Here is a 24,411-nt window from a genome sequence, read left to right as displayed (position 1 = left end):
GTTGAAAAGACTGTTTGGGAAGCTGTTTCATATACATGACCACTGCTCTCTCTGGTCAGTGGCAGCGCCAACGCAGATCTGAATGTTCTCTGTGATTTTGTCAAAGGTTTAATAGACACGGGCGGATCGTTGTCATTTAGGAATGAGATTGCGTGGGTGTTTGAATTGAGATCACGATCTTTTAACGATTAATCATGCAGCTCTAATGTAAGGTTAGTTGTATGAGAATGATGGCCATGTCTGAATCTTGGGCTTACAACAGCTTTTAAATCTGGTGGCAGATTCTTAACATGACCTGAAAGTTCTGGTTAATTAACTGAGACATTAATGATAAATCGAGCAGCCATGATTCATGGAGAGAGAGGGGATAAGCTCTCGCTAGTGATGTCTTTGGCAGCGTTCTCTCATGTCTTGGATGAAGCTCACATGCGTCACAACACACACTGATAAGCTAAATCAAGACTGCAGCATTTTATACGGACAGAATACATGTCAGTTTATAAATGTCTGGAGGTTCACTCGAAGAACCAAATGTACCGGATTTTAAAAATAAACTCTCTCAGATGAACAAACACATTGTGTTTAATGTTTAACTGACTCATCCCAAAACTTGACCACAATGGACTTTCTATTTGAAAAGTTGAGGTCATGTAATGAATTTAAATCTTGTTCTTTTGACAAGAGAAACCACATCGTTTTGTTGTGTCACGCTGTGTGGTGAATCCACAAAACAACTTTGGCATGTGATGTTTCAGCACCAAAACCTGCATCATACTGTGACTGCTAATAATCAGTAGTTCAACCTGACCAGGCGCTACAGTAAATGTGCTGGTTTAACGCAGCACTACACAGATTTAGTGTTATTTAAAGTTATAGCCACCTTCTTTCTATGCTAATGAGGTCAATTTCAATTTTATTTGAATATTTTATCATTAATATACTATTTGAGTATTTATTAATGGTTTCATTTTTGTAATTTTTATTCGTTTTTATACATTTCTATTCATGTTTATTTTAGTTTAAGTTTTAGTACTTCCACTTAAACTGAACAGAAATGTAAAAAGTTGTCTTTGCAACTAACTGCAATAAAATAAGTTATTTCAGTTAAAGGGTTGTTTCACCCAAAATGAAAATTCTGTCATTATTTTCTCGCTCTCGTGTCGTTCCAAACCCGTAAGACTTTCGCTCATCTTTGGAACACAAATAAAGATTTTTTTTTTTTTTTTTACGTAATCCGTTGTCAGCTACGCAACTATCACTTTGACACTTTAAAAAGTTCATAAAGAGATCATAAAACTAATCCATGTGAATTGAGCAGTTTAGTCCAAATATTTCCGAAGACACTCGATCGCTTTATATGATGAACAGATTTAATTTAGACTTTTATTCACATTTAAACAATGATCAGTGGACATAAACAGAAGCTCAACCGAACCTGCTTGACGCGCGCGAATGAATTTCATTGGTTCTCGCAAGTCAAGCGAACATGCTTGAGCTTCTGTTTACCACAACTGATGTGTGAGTTGATGAATGTTTATATGTGAATAAAAGCCTAAATTAAATCCATTCATCAAAGCGATCGAGTCTCTTCAGAAAATTTGGACTAAACTGCTAAATTCACATGAATTAGATTTACGATCTCTTTTGAAGTGTCAAAGTGGTAGTTGTGTATCTGTCAAAGGAGATACATACTGTAAAGCTCTCAGATTTCATCAAAAAGATCTTCATTTGTGTTTCGAAGATGAACGAAAGTCTTACGGGTTTTGACATATTATTACATATTCATTTTTGGGTGAACTATCCCTTTAACGTTTATTTTGTTTCAGTCACCGTAAGTGCAAAACACTCACAACATTTTTTTTTTTAACATATTTTTAGTTTTATTTAATGATAATAACATTGAAAACTGTTTTATGGGGCACAACAGTTTAGTTTATTATACTAAATAATGTATAGATGACACATGCTGGATTTACACAAGACTATAACATTTAGTCTAGAATGGCTACGCCATAATGGCCTTTTGTTGGATGATTATCTTTTCTACCTTCAAATCAAATTCTGAACCCCAGTGTCACTGTATTTTTCCTTTACAGGCCTCTCGCCAAACAAGCAGCGCTTCCGAGACTGTGCCGAGGCCTATAAATCCGGTCACAACGCCAGCGGAGTCTACAACATTTACATCGGAGACATGACGGAGCCAACCAAGGTGTGGGATGCGTTCTTTCACAAGTATGGGGAATCAGTGTGATATATCTTGGCTGTGACATACAGAACGAGGAACAATGCACATGTAAGAGAGTGAGACTGAGATGTATCATATGCTTCTGACAGGTCTTTTGTGATATGGTGACAAGTGGAGGTGGCTGGACAGTATTCCAACGCAGAGCAAATGGAAGTGTGAACTTCCAGAAAAACTGGAAAGACTACAAACTGGTGAGTGGACATACAGCCAAAAATCACATAACGTTTACATGTGACTGTCAAGCAACCATTCATTAGCAACCACCCAGAACACTCTAGCATCATGCCAGTACCCAGCAAGCAATATTGCGTATAAAAGATGTCTAATAGCCGTCCAAACGCAGCCCTGACGTCTAGGCTAAAACAAGGCAAAATTTAGGCTGTCAGTGAAAATTGAATACGTCTAACCATAGCCCAAGAATAAACGCACAGGCTAAGCATAGAACACGTCAAAGAAATGAAACCAAACACCTTGTAATCACTGTTGACTTTGCTTACATGATGGAATATCATACATCTCGCAAGTTATTTTGGCAAAAAAAGACATGTAACCAAATTCAAGGTTATTTTGACTAGAAATGGGTTACTCATAGCCGGACTATATCAGGTCTATAGTTAACCTAGACGGTGAAATGATGGCTATTGCTTGCTGGGTACAGACAAATGTTACTCATTACATTTGTAGACAATGAGGAAAATCTTTATTGATAATGTTTAAAGAATATGGTGACATTTCAGAAATGTTTTTCTGCCTGTGCTGAGAAGACTTGACATAATTCTGATGACACGGACTCAAAAACTGGCCAAAGCACAATGAAGCACAAAGTCTAAAATTGTACGTGACAGATTGGCGTCATTGGCAGTAGCCTTAATGTTTGGTGCATTGTGTATTTAATAGCGGCACATTTTGCTGATATTTTAAGTGCTTAAATATGCTGAAATGGATTTAAAACTGGCAGGTCTGTGAGACCACAGCAGTGGAAATCAATACAGCAATTTTCTATCTTTATTGTTAATCTTGTGCCAAATGTCCTGAAAAGGATAAGTCCCTTTTCTGGGAAGCACGTAATAATAAAAGACTGACAGTGTACTGATTTATTTCTAGAAAACAAAACTGCTGACTTGTGTCTAATGTTGCGTTTGATTCAAAGTTGGATATGTGATACTACTTGATATCTAACCATAAAGTGTTGCCCAATGATAAGAAGATCATGATGAAGTACAAAGAAGAAAAATGGCAACAGAGATGATTATTTACTTTGTTTTGCACAAGAAACTTTAACTCTTTGATGCATTTTACTTGCTTAAAGTGTTTATCATTAAAGGTAGGGTAGGTAGAATTTTTATAAAAAACTTTTTTTCAAATTTGTTTTAACTGTCTTTATATACCAATACATCATTAAAATGTAAGTGCTCTGAAAAAGAGAGTATAAAAATCGAGTGACTGTAGACCTTTTAATCTGCAATAAACACAGCTCATTATTTCCATTCGGGACGAAACAATTGATTGGTTTGGGCGACTGTCACTCACTCTCGCAACCATGGCTACCACCCCTGTTGCTACAAGATCTGCCCATATGCGCGCGCACCCGTTTGATTTAAGGAGTGCAAGAGAGGCGCGGAACCTACGAAGAGTAAATTTATGGCAGAGAAAGAGCATTCAAAATTCAAAGCACCTGCATATTCAGTCAGCGAAGGCAAACAAGGCAAAAACTACTTCCTCGGACCCTGGTTGCCCGCACTCTTGAACAACCTCCTCTGCTTCGCCCTCGACCCCGGACCTGTCCTCGAACCGACGAAGCGGTACTTGTCTCTGGAGTATAGTCCTCATTAGAGCAACAATGTTTTCATCATGGAAACTCGCAAAACACCGTATATGTTATGAATCTTAAGCCCTATTCGCACGGGATTAGTATTATCTGGGGACCTCGTGTGATTTAGAAGTGACCCCCCCACGTCTGAATTTCATGTGGCGCATTCGCACGGGATAACCGAAGCCTGTGATTTTACTCGAATTTACTGACTTATCTCCCGGATATGATGTCAATAGGCTTGCTTGGAAATGACTTGTCGTTATTATAGGTCTAGCTGTATGATTTATCATAAACAGAAGAATGTTCCTCGCCGCATGCTGCTATGCAGTGGCGTAACTTTAAAAAGTGGGTGGGACGGGGGACGGGGGACGGGGGGATTTATGAATGCTAAATCATAAATCGATGTAGGCCTATGTACAATAACATTACGATGTCCAGCAATTGATTTAAATAGTGCATTGGGTTTAATTTGTTGTTTAATGAGAATTTTCACGTGAATAAATACATAAATCCGTTAGATAAAAAAAGTGTAGGCTATTAAAATGGTCTAGTGGTAGAACTTTTGCCAAGCGTGTCAGAGGTTCTGGGTTCTAATCCACACTCGTATAGGTTTTTCTTTTTTTTTTTTTTTTTTCATACGTTTGTATGCATTTTGTTTTGTAATTTCACCAGAACGAATAGAGTCTCCACAACGGATTGAAGCGCACGTCCGAGTGAAGACTGTGCGCGAGCCACAAGAGAACACAGTATCCGCGCCACTGATCGCAGCGGCAACGAGCACTTTGATCACTTGATTTCAAAAACAACACATTTCAGCGCTAGATCGCCTCTTACAAACGAACTAAATGAATGCTCTGCTAGTTAACTGGAGATGTTTTATTTATTTGTATTGGTACATTCGTGCCGCGAGATGTTTCAAAAATGGTGTGGACATGTCCCACCCGCAAATTACGCCTATGTATGTCATTCATCTCCATCTAATCATGGTTTTCAGCTTTCTCTTTCTGATAATTGTATAGTTGTATCGTATCATGGTGTATAGCGATATGACCCAGCACCCAAAATACTATCAGAACACTCCAACACAGCCTCCATTCTTCACGAAAGATGGATAAAAAAGCGCACAGGAAACAAAAACCTTGAAAAAATTATATACACCCTGTTAAATCACAGAGATGCCGATTCGCACGGGACTAATATTATCACAGGACCTCGGTGTTCAGCGAAATATGGTAGGTCATTTGCGGGGGAATTTTTACTTTACAAATTACAGACATGGCCGATTCGCACGGGATTAAGATCACAGACAACCTCCGCAATTATTACAAATTACTAGAGGGCGCCAGGTAATACTAATCCCGTGCGAATAGGGCTTTACACGAAATTCACCTTCATCACAGTGTAACTGATGGTAATGGAAAAACGTGTATCAATGCAACCTGTTTTTAGCTTTGCCTTATAAATATAGCTCGTTACCTATAAATATAGCTTGTTACCGAATCAAACAAAGTATATTTTAAACTTTACCAGTATCGATATGCGAGCTTGATAGTGAGTACTAAAAGAAATCTTATTTGTTTATATTTATAGTGATAAAGTTAGGTATTTTATTACATGTGATTCTGACATGATGTCACTGCATGCACTGCGCTCCTTCCTCTCCACTCGTCTCTGGTAAATAAATGCGTCTTCCAGCGGAGCCTGAGCGTTTGGCGTTGCGCGTTCATGTGTTTTGTGGGCGTGGCTTTAGAAGGAGCTCAGAAGGGAGGGGGTGGAGTGAATGGAAATAATTAGCTGTGTTTACAACAGTCGTGAGAGGTCTACAGACACTCGATTTTTATACTCTCTTTTTCAGAGTACTTACATTTTAATTATATATTGGTATATAAAGACAGTTTAAACAAATTTGGAAAGTTTTTTTTTTAGAAAAATCCTACCTACCCTGCCTTTAACTACTAATCATATGTTGGAAATTTTCCACTTAACTTCAAGTGCAGTTTTATTGATTTCCCAAATAGGAAGTTTGAAATCCCAACTTTACAAGATGAATGGAACACAGCATAAGTTTGGTCATATGTTGTTCCCACAGGGATTTGGTGATCCTAATGGAGAGCACTGGTTGGGTAATGAGGCTGTTCACCTGATCACCAGTCAAGCCCAGTATTCCCTCCGAGTGGAACTTAAGGACTGGGAGGAGAACAGTGCCTATGCACTGTATGACAAATTTCAGCTGGCCAGTGAAAAACAGCAGTACAGGTATCACCTGAATACTGTAACAATTAAGACTAATTTTAATGAGATATTTCAGATAATGTGATAATGTTCGGCAACATGTCTTAATCGTAATCTTGAACGTTTTTTTCTTTCTCCAGACTCTTGCTAGGGGGCTACAGCGGAACATCAGGACAGCAAAGTAGCTTAGCCTCAAACGGCACAGCCTTCAGCACTCGTGACGCTGACAATGACAAGTGCGTTTGCAAGTGCGCCCTCATAATGACCGGAGGTGAACTACTGAACATTATCTCATTCAAAAACATACATTTTAAATATTAAATATGAACAGCATTATTGAATGCACTGATGCAATGTTGAGGAGTACTTATCAAGAAGTAGATAATTGATAATTAACCAGCTACCAGGCTGTAAGGACCTTTGAAATAACTGAAATAATTTGGCGAGGTGATATGGAACTACTTTAGCCGTGCGTTTCCCTGAAAATAATTGCAGACCTTAGAACGTTCAGTGTAAATTTAAAAAAAGAACAGAGCCTCTGCTTTTTAACAACAATAACAACAAGAAAAACATTTTATTCTAGCTTCATGCATTCTTTTTTTATCAACACTTGAATGTGGGTGAGCAACATTTCGAACAAAAAGCTGAGAAAATATGTTTTTGTCTGATGCTGACTGCGTCCAAAATCGCATACTCTCTTGAGTAGGTACTTATTTTGAATAAGTATTGACTTTGCGACCGCTAAAAAAGCACATTCTATATAGTATGAGTGTGTGTAGTATGAATGTAATCCAGACGTACCATGTTGTCATTATCATGTGACCAGTTACAACCAGAACCAGAAGCGTCAGTTATGTCGCTTCACTGCCATTCACACTTCAGAATCTCACCGGAAGAAGTAGGTCATCCGGGTAATTTTGCCTACACTTTTATGAGTACTGTGTATTCAATACTTCTTTTGTCACATACTGTCACATACTGTTATCCAGACCTAAAGCTGAAAGATTAAGGGTCTGGCATCGAGTAATGAAAATCGGCCAGCTCGAGGGGCGGCACCAAGCATGCATTTGAAAATCTCACTGCACGCAATTGGATAACACTACGACCAATCACAACAATACACGGGGTGACGTATCCAACTAACTGGTAGATTAAGACTCTTGCCGTATCCGGTCGGCAAAACAGCAAAAACGTCATTCTTGCAAAGGAGCGATTCGAGCGCCGTCTTCTGTTCCTCTTTTAGATAAAAAGCCAAGTGTAACTCGTTCATTGTAGCGGCCAAAGCCGTTTCAAACAACTGGTGTTCATCCATAGCCATCTTGCAATGTTTACTAATGACTTCGACGTCACAGCGCTGTCGTCATCTGTTTAGCTCGCCTCTGGCCCGCCTATATCAGATAACCCGATGTGATTGGTGCAGCTCAGATACAAGGGCATATTTAATGAGCATCATTACTCGACGCCAGAGTAAACTCGCTGAGCAGATTCAACTTGTGCTCTCGCGAGAACTCTGGATTTCCAGGGTAACATAATGTAGGGAAGTATGCGATTTTGGATGCAGCCTTTGTCCGAGATTCAGAACGATGATCAAAACATTCAGTAGATCGAGTCATCAACACCCCAAAAGCTTCCTCAGTCATATACCTCTTTGTGGGTTTGACATTTTTCTCAGGCAGTTTTGATTTATAAACTGCTGAATGTTTGATGATCACGTTAGCTTACAAATTCTGGTTAACGCAGATATTCTTCTTCAACGGAAAAACTCATCAATGGCGAGGAAAGAGTTTAATTTTCATTCATATGATGAAAACACCACCAGAATTGAACAAAGACCTTGATTTTAGATTATAAACAGTCATTTGACTTAAAATACTTAACATACATAAAGACTAATCTGATTGTAGATGGGCACTCACCAGCGCTTTTTGAACATTCAAATCTTCTCACTTCTCACATTTCTTCAATTGTGGCCTGGATCTGAAGCCGAAACGGTCATGCAAAACCCCTCTGATCCTCTGCTAATCGAAGAAAACGCAACCCCGTCGCAGAATTATGTAGAACACGTCCAGAGTTCAGACCTGCTTTCAACGCCCGCTATCCAAACAATTTACTCTATGGCTGCACTCGACTACAGATCCCACACCTCTGAGCTCCAAGATAAACAGCTTTTTAATAGCATGCATTGCGATTGATTTTGAAAGTTATTGGAGTTAATTACAGTTGAACCGGCTGGAGACCTTCGAGTGCCCTTTATGTTTGCATTTCAAATGGTAATCAAAAGATCGAAAGATGGATCCATCTGTGCGGACCGTCCAAACTAAACACGCGTTGAGGGAGGTGATACTGATTTAATCAGGGTTAGATAGACGGTGTCCTCTCTGAAGAGTGAAAGTCTGGTTTTTATTGAAGAATCACAGTTTGCTTTGACAGGTCTTGCTGAGACATCAACCGCACAATGGGAATAACATACTCTTTGAAACACTGACAGACTGCAGAGAGAAAAATAAAAAGACGTAATATAGAGGAGAGGGATGGGTCAAAGGGTTTGATTGTTTTGAGATGAAATATTTATCCTCATTTGCTCACCCTCATGCCATTCCCGTATGACTTTCTTTCTTCTGTGGAATGCAAAATAAAATATTTTGTATCATCACCAGGTTGCTTTTTTCATTAAGTGAAGGCGTATTGTAAGTCTGTCAAGCTCCAAAAAGCAGCGTAAAAGTACTATAAAAATAGTCTGATTTGATTCATGTGAAAATTATAACAAAAACAGTTTTTAAATATTAAAAAATGTATAGACTTCATAAACAAAATTCCCAGAAGAATTAAACATGGATGTAAAATTAAGCCCCCTGATATTTTAGTATTATTTAAATATTTTTAAAGTTTTTATTAAGATTTTTTATTAGATTTGAGTTTTTTTTTTTAATTTTTTTTTTTATAATTTTTAGTAATTTAGTTGTGTGCTTTTGAGACTTTTTTAACTAAACTAAACATGTAATTTTCATTTAGTTAAATACCAATACCAATAATAACCCTGATTAAGACCCAAAGTGGTCTAAGCATTAAATTCTATATTTTTAAAGTATTTATCTCAATCTCTTCTCATTTGTCATTCATTCAGGCTGGTGGTTTGATGCTTGTGGTCTGTCCAACCTTAACGGAATCTACTACACCGTGGGTCACAACAGCCCCAAACTCAATGCCATTAAGTGGCATCACTTCCGAGGACCCAGCTATTCACTCCAGTCTACTTCCATGATGATCCGACCAGCTGATTTCTGACGTGAATGAAGCTTGTCATGTTGTCTGAATGACAGGACTTCGAGCAGCTTGCTTTGGGACTTAGAAGCAACGAGGTGGAGACAGATAAAAATGTCATTTAATGGATGAACAGTGATGAATGGAGCTGGAGCGGACAAAAAAAAGCGATCGGACTGAAAATTCAGCTTCATTCCAAAATTCATGCCACAGTTCACCTTTTACACATGCAAACATGCTTCACCTTCACAGCTGAATTCCTGTGTCGCTCATAACCTAAAACATTCTCAATGATGGCCATGGCGACTTTCGTTGGTGTCAGAACATCATTTATGGCATGAAAAAATTCCAAAGGAATACTTTTCGAACTTAACGAGACTAAAGGTTCACGAGCCTCACTAGATTCCGGAACTGTTCTGGATGTTCCAGAGGTATACCAGAGGCTCCTTCATGTCTGAGAGGTTTTATACTATTTTGTAAAAGATAATAGCTGGTAACTACTTAGCGAGGCAGCTGACTAAGTAGGTAGACAACTGTTAAAAGTTTGGGGTTGGTTTGAATTTAAAGTTTTTTTAAGAAAATGCCCACCAGGTCTGCAGTTATATTTTGAAATATTATTTCAATTTTAAATAGCTGTTTTCTATTTGAATAAAATTGAAAATATAATTTATTCCTGTGTTGCAAAGCTGAATTTTCAGCATCATTGCTCCAGTCTTCAGTGTCACATGATCCTTCAGAAATCATTCTAATATGCTGATTTGTTGTTTAAGAAGTGTTTTGTATTATTACCAGTGTTGAAAACAGTTGGAAACCATGATCATTTTTTTTCAGGATTCTTTAATTAATTTCATTCGAACAGCATTTTTTAACAATATATATATATATTTTACTGACCCCAAACTTTTGAATGGAAGTGTAGCTAGCTAGTAAGAAAACTAGTACGATAGATAGATTGAGACATTGCATCATTTTGTGTGTATTTTTAATAACTGGATATTTTATTATATTTTGCATCTTTCTTTTTTGTGCTCATTAGGCCTGAAACATACTCTACACAGGTATGTGAACACAAACGCTTCTGGCTGCACAAGATCCAGCTGTCGTTGCATTCTGAAATGTGTCAGAACACAATTTAATATGCATCACATTCTTAGCATTGTTGTAAGGGCCACTTTAGCGGGCATTAGCGTAAACAGCCTTGCTTACTGTCTTGGCGGAGCAACAGTTTAAAGAAAAACTTGCTCTGCAAGTGATTTGTATTTGCCATGTTTTTAGCTACTGAAGGTAACTCTATTGCCCTGTTGAGTTCAGAAGTTTGTTACAGCAATGCAAAATCAATGTGTTGCATTTGTGTACTTGCATAAAGGGTGTTTCTGGCCTTATAATTGTTGTACCTGTGTGATTTGTGATTTGTTTTGTATGTAAGAGAAAGATACTATATTTTGTTTACTGATGTTCTGTGTGACCTGTTGTTCCCATTTAAAAAATATAATGTGTTTTTTTTTAGGAGGATGCACTTTAAGGAGCAAAGTACAAGGGTTAAACAACAGATCCGCTGATAGGAGTTGACTGTTCCTACAACTGTACAATATGAACAACACTATTTGCTGCTGTGGTATATACATGAACACATTCTGAGCATAAACCTTTCAACATGCATTATTACCTTCTGACCTTTCATCACATATCAATACTGTTTGATAATAAACCCTTCAGATCAGTTCTGAAGTCAAACTGGATAACAGCTTTTCAACAGGTCGGGTTTATTTTACTATCCTGTACTAGACGTTGAAGACGCCAAAGGCTTTCCTGTCTTTTTGTGGTTCAGGCTTTGTGTTTTCATTTAACTAAAATTCAATTTTTCTGCCAAGAACAGCAGGAGCATATGGAAGACATTCCCCCTTGATCATTCTTCATTCGCTGTGTCAAAATGTCAATTTGACATGTCAGATATTCATTTTTTTGTTTAATTTTGTTTTTTAAGAGGTCTACATGAGCAATAAACTGCTTCTTATATAGATGTTTGGTGCATTCTTTGGTCACATACTGTATTATATGATCTAATATTTCATGCATGATATTTATAGTATATTTATTGAATTATATTGATTGATCTTTAATTAATAATCTAACTGCATAGAGGTGCTGACTGTGTTATAATGGCATGACAAGAACGTGTCAAATGTCAAAATCTTCACTATTCTTGCTAGAAGATTCATGAAGGGAAACAGACGGAAAAATAAACGAGTCCCTGTCACATTTTTAAGAGCCTCCAAAAAGAATTGGGTGCCAGTAGATCATCTATGAAATATTAGCAAATTATATATGATGCTTGGATATAAGCTTGTCATAATACAAGGATACCTCTAAATAGCAATGAAGAAAGATGCTTTATGGAAACATGGTGCAGTTTACAACATCTGCCAGCGGGGCAAACTGAGCCACGCTAACAAGGACAATTCGCCTATATATTTTAACCATTTTTTTTTTTACAATTATTTACAGGATTTTACTGCTTTTATACAACACGACAAGTGAGCACTGCACTAGTGTTGTAGTCAACCTAAACCGAGGCCAAGTGTGTGTTGAGATCGAGACAAGACCAAGACCTTCAAAAAACGGTCTCGAGACCGGTCTCAAGACCAAGTGTCGAATACTACAGCACTACCTTGCTGTGTTGTGGTGATGATGTCATGGGGCAAAAAAAGCCAATAATGCGAATTTAAGATGTTTGGTCACCTGTGCACAAGAAGTGCAAGATGCTTGAGACAAGTCTTAATAGATATACATGCCGCCCAAAAATGACCTAGACTGTGAATCTCATTTGCGTGCAAACAGAAGCCTATAGAAATTCAAGAAACTATAACCAAAACAAAGATAGGAAATGTTAGACAAGTCAACATTCAACACCATTCAGTAGAAAAAAAATGGTTATTGTTTTCATGCAGTTATTCTCTAGCTCCATCTGCTGACCAGCCCAGTCACATCAACTCTATGATATCAATTTAGCACACCTTATGCTTCAGGTCTACACCATGACCTCTATAAATGATCATTCTAAATGTTTATGAAATATTTATCTACTGTATATCTATACCAGTTTACTATCACCAGTTTTTCAGGTCTGGATGAAGACTAGGTTGCACATTCAGGTCAGAGCAGTGCTGCATGACAACTGAATTTGGCTCTTTTATATCATTCATTCTTTCTTGTTCCTTCTCTCTCTCCTTCTCTCCCTCCCTCCCTTCCTCCGACGACCTCGATTCTGTCTCTCTCTTTTTTCTTTTTTTGCTCTGCCCCTCCAGCTCTTGTTCCTCTGGAGAAGCTAGAGGGAAATCTAGGTTATGATGAAAATTCTCTTAGGCAGTTGCATGAAGCGTGTTGCAGTTGATTTCTGTTTGACTAATATTTATCTTTATAATCCATGTATTTAACAAGATACCAAGATACAAGAGATCATCATTGTGAAGTGCCATAATGATGTTCTTGAGAAATCAGAAGGTCAGACTTCACCAGTAGGGGGCAGATGTTGACAGTGGTATATTAGTATGGTGAAATGACCAAAGATTACCAGGGTCACTGGTGTTGTGCAGTATGTTTTCATTTGTTATCATCTTAATAAATTGCATAAAATATGCATAAGCATACAAATATTTAAGATGGAAATCATGTCTAACAATTAAGTGAACATAGATGTGAGTTTTAAATAATTGTGCTTTTTTTTATCCTGGTTTGAGTTGATAGACTATTGTAATTTTCTCATAGCCGCATTTCTAACTTGAAAAGCTGGCAATTTTTAAAGGGGTGGTTAAATGCCCTTTTCACAAGATGTAAAATAAGTCTCTGATGTCCCCAGAGCATGTATGTGAAGTTTTAGCTCAAAATACCCCACAGATATTTTTATATAGCATGTTAAAATTGTCACTTTTTGAGGGTGAGCAAAAATCCACCGTTTTTGTGTCTGTCCCTTTAAATGCAAATGAGCTGCTGCTCCCAGCACAGAGGGTGGAGCTATTGTGTCCTTTTACCTCACACAGACATGCACTGGAAATTTCAAAAACTTTTTGCCTTTTATGTTCAAACCGGAGTCAGACAAAGATGGAGAGACTCAAGAAGAGGTGACAACATGTAGACAACATTTCAGAATGGTTAGTTGATGAATTTATGTAGCTTATGTGTAGTTATCTTTTAGTCAATAGCATATTCTGTCTTGATAATCTATAAATCGTGTTCCGGGGGCGGGGCTTATGTCAATTTTAGGGTTAGTAATTGTCACTAACCCGGGAGGAATGTCATTTGTTGTAGTGTAATAAAATATCTCCCTTTGCTTTGAACTTTGAGCGTTGTAACTTTGCAGATGTTGTTTATGCTCAAACAGCAGCATTACACACTAACTAAAGTTAGAAAAGTGAAATCATAATCAACCACCCCTTTAAAGAAATATTTCAATATTTACAATATAACAGAAGTTTCTTCATTTGCTTCTTTCTTTACGCAAACTGTTTCAAACAAAACATGTTTTACTGAGAATATTGCTTTAATCGCTAATCATTAAAATTATATCAGTTTCCAACCTGATAGTCTCTTTTGTAATATCGCTTTAAATTACAAAAGCTATTTCTTAATGACATCATCTACAGGAAGTGACATCATTTTGGAGGGAAAACAACAGTGCAGTGCAAACATTAGTGAGTATAAGTGGTTATGTGATGTTAGTTTTTTCTCACTCTAATACTGTATACCATGCTGTCTGATAAAGTTACAGATATCAGCTTGATCATTTTAAAGTCGACATCCTAATTCAAGTTAAATTAAATAAGTTGAATTGTCTTGCTATTGTGCAAATAATCAAGTTATGATTGATAACGCTTGATCAGAGTGTACAATAACATCTGAAAATGTACAGTAAAGCACTTACAATTCACATCTGCACTCTTAAAAAAAGAAAGGTTCAAAAATCGATAAACAATCCTTAAAATAAACTTTTTTTCTTTGTGTGAAGAACATCTAAATAATCTGAAGAACCGTTTCCACTATAAAGAATCTTTAGTGGAATGGAAAGTTTCCATGGATGTTAATGGATCTGCATGGAACCATCAATGTCAATAAAGAACCTTTGTTTTTAAAAGTGTGTAGGGTAAAGCTTTATGATGGGGTTGTGCAACTCAAATATGTACTTGTTAAAATGCTTATATTAATTCTTCCATGCAAAATTGTGTTATTTGAGTTTACATGTTAATAATGGGGTTGAAATATTGCATGTAACCTTGCACAAACAATTTTAATTATCTCACTCGTCTTGTCAAACACATGTATGTTTGAATTTTCCTGATTACTCTCAAAATATTGTGTATTTTAACATGTAGACTTCCATTGTAAGTGCATTACTGTAAATGTGATTCTTGCTTGTTTGTCAAAAGTATTTCATGCTGTCAGTAGAGCTTAACTTGTATTGAGTGGGGAACATTTCTTTAAAGGATCAGTTCCCCCAAAAATTCATATTCTGTAATAATTTACTCACCCTCATGTCATTCCAAACCCGTAAGACTTTCGTTCATCTTCAGAACACAAAATCGAAATCTTTTTAATTAAATCTGAGAGCTTTCTTTTCCTCCATTGTCAGCTACGCAACTACCACTGTGACACTTCAAAAAGTTCATAAAGAGATCATAAAACTAATATGAATTGAGCGGTTTAGTCCAAATTTTCTGAAGAAACTTGAACACTTTATATGAGGAATAGATTGATTTAAACATCAAATTTAAACATTGATCAGCGAACATAAACAGAAGCTCAACCGAACCTGCTTGATGTGTGAGAATGAACCTCATTGGTTCTTGCAGAAGCTCAAACGTGATGCATAACACAATAATGAACCTCATTGGTTCTTGCAGAAGCTCAAACGTGATGCATAACACAATAATGAACCTCATTGGTTCTTGCAGAAGCTCAAACGTGATGCGTAACACAATAATGAACCTCATTGGTTCTTGCAGAAGCTCAAACGTGATGCGTAACACGAGAATGAACCTCATTGTTTTTCGCACGTCAAGCGAACATGCCTGAGCTTCTGTTTACCACAACTGATGTGTGAGTTGATGAATGTTTATATGTAGCCTGGCTAACGTCAGACCTCTTTCTAATTGAGACGTGGTCTGGGAACCACATGTTCATTTTCTCGTATTTGAGGCGTGGTTTACGAATGCCCAGAGCCGTTTATTGGGCGATACGAATGTCTATCAAATGTGCCTGCACGTAGCTCATAGCCAATCGTTTCAATTATACCAGATGACGTATGTAGAGCGACAGAAATTCGACGAGGAAGAAGACGAAATAAACTTGCGTTCTAAACTACTTAGAACACCATCTAAGGCTGCATCGAAAGGTAACTTTGCGTCTGATGCCATGTTGGATCCATAGATATAAACAAACTGCTTCAGTGTGTCGCATTGACGTCGTCATCGTCTTGCTGCTCCCTCCCCGTTCTGTGATTGGTTCCCTTTTTGAGGGGAAAATCTGGTCCATGGTGTCTAGGCTGCCTAGCAGCGTGAATAAAATCACGCTGCGCGCAAGGCAGAATGGGGAAACCCAGGCTAGTTTATATGTGAATAAAAGCCTAAATTAAATCTGTTATCATATAAAAGCAAAAGTATCTCTTCAGAAGTTTTGGACTAAACCGCTCAATTCATATGGATTAGTTTTACAATCTCTTTATGAACTTTTTGAAGTTTCAAAGTGGTAGTTGTGTATCTGTCAATGGAGGGACAGAAATCTCTCAGATTTCATTAAAAATATCCTCATTTGTGTTTCAAAGATGAACGAAAGTCTTATGGGTTTGGAATGACATGAGGGGGAGTGAATGATTACATAATTCAATTTTTGGGTTAATTTAGTCAACCTTAAAGGGGACATATCATGCTAAATCCACTTTTTTAGCCCTTAAATGCATTTTGTTGTATATTTGGAGTGTTTAGAAGTACAGAAAAGTTGAAATTATTCTCTTCAGGTGCTTCGTTGATATCTTTATATTCTGTTTTGGCCTTATTTTTCAACCTGTTCCGATTTTTCTGTTATCTATGACGTTTTGTGAACTATTACGTCACAGTATTAGCAGCGGAACTACCAAATAAGGACATTGACTTCCAGCCCAATACTTCGAGCAATCCGCCATTTTTATTTCTCGCTGCAATTTTGTAGTCCAAGCTAAAAGATGCAGAAGTTACGAGAGGGTAAGTTAAAATGTTCGGTTGTTGGATGTAGTAACCCACACGCTTCATTACACCGTCTAGTGTAGATGAACTGCCGCACTTGTGACAGTGCGCATGTTTAACTGAAAGAACGAGCAGAGAGAGAGAGACCTGGTCGCGCGCACGCACTCTCTCTCTCTTCGGAGCCAGGCGAAAGTGTAAACAAGACTTAACCGTCTCCAAACTAGACGCTGTCTTGCTCTCTCTCCCTCGCACATATTAATCAAAATAAATCGACACGGTGGTAAAAGGTCGGAAGACCAAAGTTTCATGTGTAAATACAGTAACACACCATTGCGATACATCCATATGAAGACGTTGTTCTGCAGGTTCGTCGTCTTCATTTTCATCTCGCTCCGGCTCCGACTCTGGCTCGAACATGTAAGGCTGGCTGGACAAGTCTTCCGTTGTTGACATTTTGTTAATAACGTGTGAATAAAAAGTTTCTGTGCCGCTAGATAATCGTATCAAACTACAAAAATGGCCGAACGGGGTGGAGTTGAACCGAGTGTCACCTCTGCATCCTGGAGAGGGGACGGGGTATGAAGTGTCTCAATTGTATTTAAAGAGACCGCACCAAAACGAGTTGCTCTCAGACGCACATCAGAAAAGGGGTAGAAAAGGGGCCTGTGGAGCTATAATAATGAGGAATTCAGACCCAAGCATTGCAGTTCCGCTTTATATAGACTACAAATGTATGATTTATATGTAAAAAGGAACGATTTAAAAGCATGATATGTCTCCTTTAATTTAGTCAGATAAATGAACGTAAGCAGAATTCACCGTGTCACTGATGTCTCATGTGCCATTAACATGGAAAATTTGCCTGCAATGTTGGCATGTTAAAAACTTTTCCAAAACAGTGGTTGGTAATGCAGCTGTCCCGTCCCATCATTCTTAAAGCAGGGGGTCTGCGCATGCACTCGGCTTCAGCTATTCTAGATTGATCGTAAACATTCTAGCTCGGGGGGCTGAGGATACTGAGACTATGGTGCAGTTTGAATCTATTTTTGTGTGGTTTAATGTATCACTGCTGCTTTGATGTTCGTCTGTTTTCATGCATTCTTACACACTTGCTGATGCATCATTTTAGAGCTGGATAATGAAGTCTTTTACTGTCTGCTTATGTAAGGACATTCATTCTAGTATTTCACGTGTTGTACATATATTTATATATTTTTATCTTGCTTGCAGTATCATGTCAGACTTATAAAAGTAAAAAAAAATGGCAAAAATGTTTCAAATTAATGTTATTTAGACATGATAACATGCCTAATATTCTTTGAAGTACCATGGTTTTACCATGTTTTTATATTATTTGTTTGGATGGATACACACACACACACACACACACACACACACACACACACACACACACACACACACACACACACACACACACATATATATATATATATATATATATATATATATATATATGTGTGTGTGTGTGTGTATATATATATATATTATCATGGTACATGTCCAGTAGTAGCATACTATTTTATTAGTGAAGTTTCTTCTAAATGAATGTTATTGAAGCATCAGAGTGTATTTAGAAATGTGATGTCACTCTATCATCAATAACTTATTAGCACTTCACCACTGAAAAACTGATTCATTATTAGGGTTGAATTATACATGAACCATATTAGGCGAATGTCATAATGAAAATGTTGGATATCTCACTATTTTTGAATATATTTTTGCCAATATCTACATTTCTTTATTTCTTCAGAACTGAATAGGAAAATCTGGATTGTTTGCTAATGAATATATAAGACGTGTAAGAGTGAATAAATGGATGGTATATTGAAATAGCGCTGATGTTCATGTGTGACACCAAAGCATCAAAACCGCATGACGGTGACAGAATGTGTACATTACAGAGATACTGCTGTGCACTATATTTGCCTTTGTCAACAGTGGGGCAAAGAAACGTGTGTACATGCATGTTTGTTTGTTTTCACATGGATCAGCATAATGGCTGACTGTTTACTTGAAACACTGTGTACTTGGTAATGTTAAAACCTTGGCATCTACTGTTTGATAATGTAAATAGCAAAGTAGAGCACACATATAATTAAACTGATGAACTCAACATATGTTATGGACATATTTTTATATTAAATTATTTCATGCTGTGCTGTATGTTTCTATTAGTGTTTGTACATCTTATTAGGTAATACTAGACATGACTCTGTTTTTAAATTTAGCATTTGTCCCCCTCACCTTTCATTACATGTTTCCAATCTGCTGTCCAAGAGGTTATAAAGTAAATATACGCAGGGGCTATTACAGGCAAATCGATAAATCATTCAAATTATGCAGAGGCCTCTCTAGGGGCGACGTGACAGACTCACACTGTGTCTAACACAAACACAGATCGTGATCTCACATTCAAGTGAATCTCATGTCTGTCAAGAAGAACATGCTTGATCAAAAGAAAGAAAGAATAAGAAAATATATTCTACGTAAAGACAATAAAGTTATTAATATATATATATATTAATAAATATTTTTAGGACAATTATTCTTTTTATGCATTGTGAAAATATTCCATAGTCATTACTGTAATGCAAAAGTGATTGTTTAAACCATGTTTTATTTAAACGTGTAGTAGTAGGCCTATTACTTGTATATGTTTTGTTTTAGTGTGTGTGTGTGTGTGTCACATAATTGCAAATATTTTATTGTTATATTATAAAATGTTTTTCTCTTCTACACTTTTAAAGGGTTCTTAACTGTGTGCAATGAACTTATATTTGAATGTATATTTATATTGACATTTTTCCTTTTCTGCTTTCATTTCACAGCTCAGGATAGTCACTGGTGGGACTGTTTTTGTTCATATGGTGCCATCAACCAATCAGCATTGTCCATGAAAAGATGACAGCATGCAGATGGTGGATTTTGAAGGGTGTATGCAGCAGCCGAGGTACTGAAATTGACATTTTAAAAAGGCCAACAGATATCTTTCTCCTGGTATTACAGACCTCCTTGTACAAATTGGTAGGCTATATGCTTGTTTATACAGGTTTGAACATTGTTTTGCATTTGCAGTTTTGAATTAACAATAGCAGAAGGAGAAACAGTTATTTTATGCCTAGAAAATATACTTTATGCAAAAACTTGTCCAACACGTTTAAAGTGTGATGTAACAAACCTCCGTCCTCAAGGGGGCGATAGAGGTACCTTCAGATGTCTGTGCAGTTAAACTGAATGTGTTGTTGCAGATAATTTCAGGAAAATTAAAATAACAATGTTCAAAATGCAGCATGACATTAGAGGCTTTTGTATTACTTGTAGCTCTTTCCAGTAGATTGCTTTTGATTATTGAACATTGAACATACAGAAGAGAATTTGTTTAGTTTTGCACATGAAGAAATGCTTGTGAAAGGCGAAATCTGTCTGTAAAAGAAAAATCGCATGCGTGATAATCTGTCAAATCTCATCAGACGTGTTCAACAAAGCACAATCAGTGACTTTAGTGTGCATGCGGTCGGGGGTCGCGACACGCTCCCGAAGCAGACCTGATTGCATCTATTGATATGAGTAAGAACGGGAGAAAGGAAAGCAGGAAAGCAGTCGACAAAAAAGGGAATCAAGATTCAAAAAAAGAGGGGGGAAGATGGGGAGGTGAGAAGGAAAAGTGGAGAGACAGGGTTTATTTTCGAGCATGTGCATCTTGAGCAGGTGCTACTGCGTGCTGAGAGTGTCTGAGGACAGTTTGAGTATCTGATCTGAGTCATACTCAGATATGACTCACAAAACACACCAGCCCTTATTAACATAGAGAGAGAGAGAGAGAGAGAGAGAGAGAGAGAGAGAGAGAGAGAGAGAGAGAGAGAGAGAGAGAGAGAGAGGAGGGACGTCTGGGTGTCTTTTAACACCTTTTGCAGTACCTGGTGACAGTCCCTTATGTAAGCTTTGTATTTCTGGTTTGTTAATTCAGACTCATTGGATGGCTAAACTTGGCCCATGTGGTAAAATGGCATCTACTTCAAGAGCGCTCGGAGAATGCTGAAGCTCTTTCAAGAAAATAACTGCAGGTCCAAGCGCTAAGCCTTACAAAATGTTCCATGGTACAGTAATCGTATCAGATGATAATGTCAACTTTGGACTGGGACATATTTCATACAGTTGCATTTTAATGTTACACTGTCAAAAGTGATCAGTTGGCCTTTAAAAAAAAAAAAAGTGAGGAAACCCGTTGCCATAAAATTATTTCATACTAAAGTATTAGCCTACCATTTTACAAATCCAAAACACCATGCCCTTACAAAAAATACCATGGTATTAAATGCACGGATGTTTTTTTTGTTTTTGTTTTATTTGGACATGTACCATAGTACAACCTTGATCATTTCTGGACAATCTTGGGGTTATAAAAGTGAGTGTTTAATATTTTGTTTCATATATTATCATGGATTTATATGGTTCTTCAAAGAATAGCATATTATCATGATAAAATTTTTTAAACGTTGTACTATGTCCCAGAAATTCATGGTAATTCTATGGTACTCTGTGGTACTTAGTTAAACTAGAGTTAATCTAACTTGTGAATTGATATATTCAGTTCATCTATATCATAAATTGGCGTAAAAGAAAGTAATGCAGCTATATTAGTGACAGCAAGACAAGCTTGCCATACCAAAGCTGCTTACAAAGCACAGTAAAAATATTGTGGTGAATATAGTTCAAGGGTACGTTTTGTAGGTCAGGTTGTCTGTTAATAGAACAAAGACAGAGATACAAAGTGACTTCAACGCTTATGTCATTCTAATATTATTGCTACCCGGTCTGGTAACTCACTATTAATAGAGTCAATTCATCATGTTTAGCAAAAAAAAAAAAAAAAAAAAAAAAAACGTTCTGCACTCTTACCTTTATCCTGAGGGATTGCTCATGATGAGACCATGTCTAAAAACATGTGGTAATACCATAGTACTTTTTTGCTAGCATTGGCTAATAATGAACTTGGCTTGACATTCAAAGCATTATTTAGTATGAAAAATGACAAAATCCACCATGTTTTTGCTGGTTAGCATAAGCAGAGACAATTAGCGATACAGCTGTGTGCTAACTCTGAGCTAAAATGCAGGGTTGGCTTGTTTACGAGGAGTGTGAGGACACTAATTGTCTCATCCAAGCTGGTTTCTAATGATACCCAAGCTGTCAAACCACGACTGCTGCGTGCACTAAAGCTAGTTGCGCTGACATGTAGTGCTGCCAATGAAAAGAGTGACTACTGTGCAGGGCTAACGTCATTGTGTAGCACAGTGTTGATTAGCCCATTTCTCATGGTCTGTTAATGAGACGACTGCGTTAAAGAAGAAATGATTTTATATGCAGTTCAATCTTTGTGCTAATGCCCAAGTGAGATTAGACATGCATTCAGGTTATAGAGTTGAATGTCGGCTCGTTGTATTTATTATAAAGCACATTTATCGTAATGTGTTTTTCGATGCTAATAGCTTTATCATTTAAGTCACTGTGAATTGTTTACGTCTAGGACAACAGAGTCTGTAAATGTGAATATGTAAATGCAGAGATACAAATGAGTTGTGGTGGAAGGCAAGATTTTCTTTAATAACGAATACATTTCCGAAATTTCAGGATGCTTGCGGATCATTTGGTCTTGGAAGAACCCAATAAGAAATGTTTGAGTTCATATACATATTTTGGATTTGATGTTGAAACATTAAGACTCCATTTGTTCTTCATATAACCTTATTGATGAGATTAACAGTTGCAAAATTAAAGCTATTACTGAGATATCAATATACCTCCTTTGTTATTTTCTTCCCAAGGAAAGCCATTTATGTCTCCGAATGAGATAAATGTGAATTGTCTGAGGTTGTGAATGTCTTGATTTTACAGATACATTATGAGATGCTACATTGAGGAGTCAGTGAAGCTTTTAATAAGCATTAATGTGAGTATGTTGAGCTGCATTGTGAGCCAGTAAGTGCATCCAGCTGGTGGTGTTAGCGGTGATATAAGTGACGGTTTCTTTCCACGGTACACTCCTCCTCAGTATGTGAGTCACCAAAAGCCAGAGGAAGCAGGAAGAGACGAGAACAACACCCAAAATGACAGTCGTTTTATTTTTGTCCCCAAAGACTCAGGAATCTTGTGTGGGAGCTAAAAACAGGCAAAGACATTTATGAGGAGGAAATGTATCGCACATAGATTTCTTATAATCCATGAGCAATTAAGGTTTAGAATCACTTTGAGTTATGGGGCCATGCATTCTATTATTACCATGCATGAGCTGTGCAAAGTTATAATGACCAAGGCTGAATAAGAAAAGAAAAAGTCAATTTTGGTTTGTATATATCGATATTAGAGACATTATGTTGTTATTAAACCTATTTATTTTACTATCCTAACTACAGTATGCATGATTAAATGGCTTGTTGCATTTTATTACTGTAGCACAAAACAACTAGTCTACACATTCTTCCCCCTGCTGAAAAAAAAATATGCAATGAAATTAATCAATGTTTTTATCGTAAGTGGTTGCATTCAATTGGTTTTATCTACATTTAAACAAATGCATTAAGTTGAACTAAATCAATTTTAGTTCAACTTAATGCATTTGTTTAAATGTAGATAAAATCAATAGAATGCAACCACTTACGATAAAAACATTGATTAATTTCAATGAATCATTTTTTTTCAGTGTGACTGTGTGCAGTTTTCACGTTAACATCTGAGTCTTAAACTGGTTCTCAACTGGTTTTGCTTCACAACCAAGATTTTACATTACATTTTACAAATGAAAAAAATATCTTACCAAAGAACATACAAATGTCTTTAAAATCAGTCATTGAAATCCATTAATATTATGAACTATGCAAAATAAGAAAAACTGTAAATGTCTCTTGAATATCGATTTTAGAGACATTATTTATCCTTAATGTTAACATTTATGTTTAAACGTTAATAAATCTGTTTAATTTACTATGCTGTTTATTTTACAAAGTGACAAAGTACCAATATTATCGTGCAAAAGTAGTGCGAATAAAGGTTGATGGGACACTTTTTGCCATTGAGGTGGCTGGGGAAAAGTGTCCTATTCAAGCTGAATTCACCATGACTTTACACTCCTTTACACTCATATTACCATGAACTATGTAAAATTATTATCATGACCAAGGTGGCATAATATAATTGTCTCTGGAATATTGATTTTAGAATATTTATGCTTTAAATGTTAACTTTTGCAGCACACCAGTTGAGAAATGAAAGCTTTAGCATAAGTTCTGCCGGGAAGACTCAATTACTATGTCACCTATTGCCTTCACTTCTATCCAATCATATTCGTAGGCTCATTGTATAAAAGCTCGGTACTTACACATGTTTGAGTTCGCAGATACTGAAGCGACGATTACCCCCATCCTCCCCACCACCACCAGGATGGTCCTGTCCATACCTCCCAGGGGGGTCGGCTGCGCCCCTGCCTTCGTCTTCAGGCAGGAATTGCAGATCCGATACCCTCGGATTATGCACTACGGACGGGGCCTACGCCAAATGACTTTGTATATTATCAGCTTGCTGAGCTGTCAATAAATGTATGGTTTATTGAAATAATTCTCCCGAGTCTT

At 37.0% G+C, this 24,411-nt stretch overlaps 1 protein-coding gene and 1 long non-coding RNA gene across 2 annotated transcripts in view; both read left to right on the top strand.

The window, feature by feature from the left end:
• The window catches only part of angpt4 (angiopoietin 4), a 41,715-nt gene extending 30,145 nt beyond the window's left edge, over positions 1-11,570 (top strand). Inside the window, exons 5-9 of the mRNA XM_079883456.1 lie at positions 2,097-2,209; positions 2,335-2,436; positions 6,148-6,314; positions 6,431-6,561; positions 9,415-11,570. Coding sequence (XP_079739582.1) covers positions 2,097-2,209; positions 2,335-2,436; positions 6,148-6,314; positions 6,431-6,561; positions 9,415-9,575 — 674 coding nt within the window. The 3' untranslated portion in view covers positions 9,576-11,570. The remainder of the gene's footprint in view (positions 1-2,096; positions 2,210-2,334; positions 2,437-6,147; positions 6,315-6,430; positions 6,562-9,414) is intronic.
• An 8,076-nt stretch (positions 11,571-19,646) lies between these two features.
• On the top strand, positions 19,647-24,343 carry LOC307166040. Its single transcript, XR_013822574.1, has 3 exons — positions 19,647-19,736; positions 22,682-22,736; positions 22,839-24,343. It is a non-coding gene; the product is annotated as an uncharacterized lncRNA (long non-coding RNA).
• The last annotated feature ends 68 nt before the right edge of the window (positions 24,344-24,411 follow it).

The sequence above is a fragment of the Squalius cephalus genome (genome assembly GCF_949319135.1).
Source record: "Squalius cephalus genome assembly, chromosome: 10".
In the NCBI taxonomy this organism is placed as follows: domain Eukaryota; kingdom Metazoa; phylum Chordata; class Actinopteri; order Cypriniformes; family Leuciscidae; genus Squalius; species Squalius cephalus.
The sequence above is the reverse complement of the archived record's forward strand: the minus strand, read 5'-3'. Positions and strand labels throughout refer to the sequence as shown.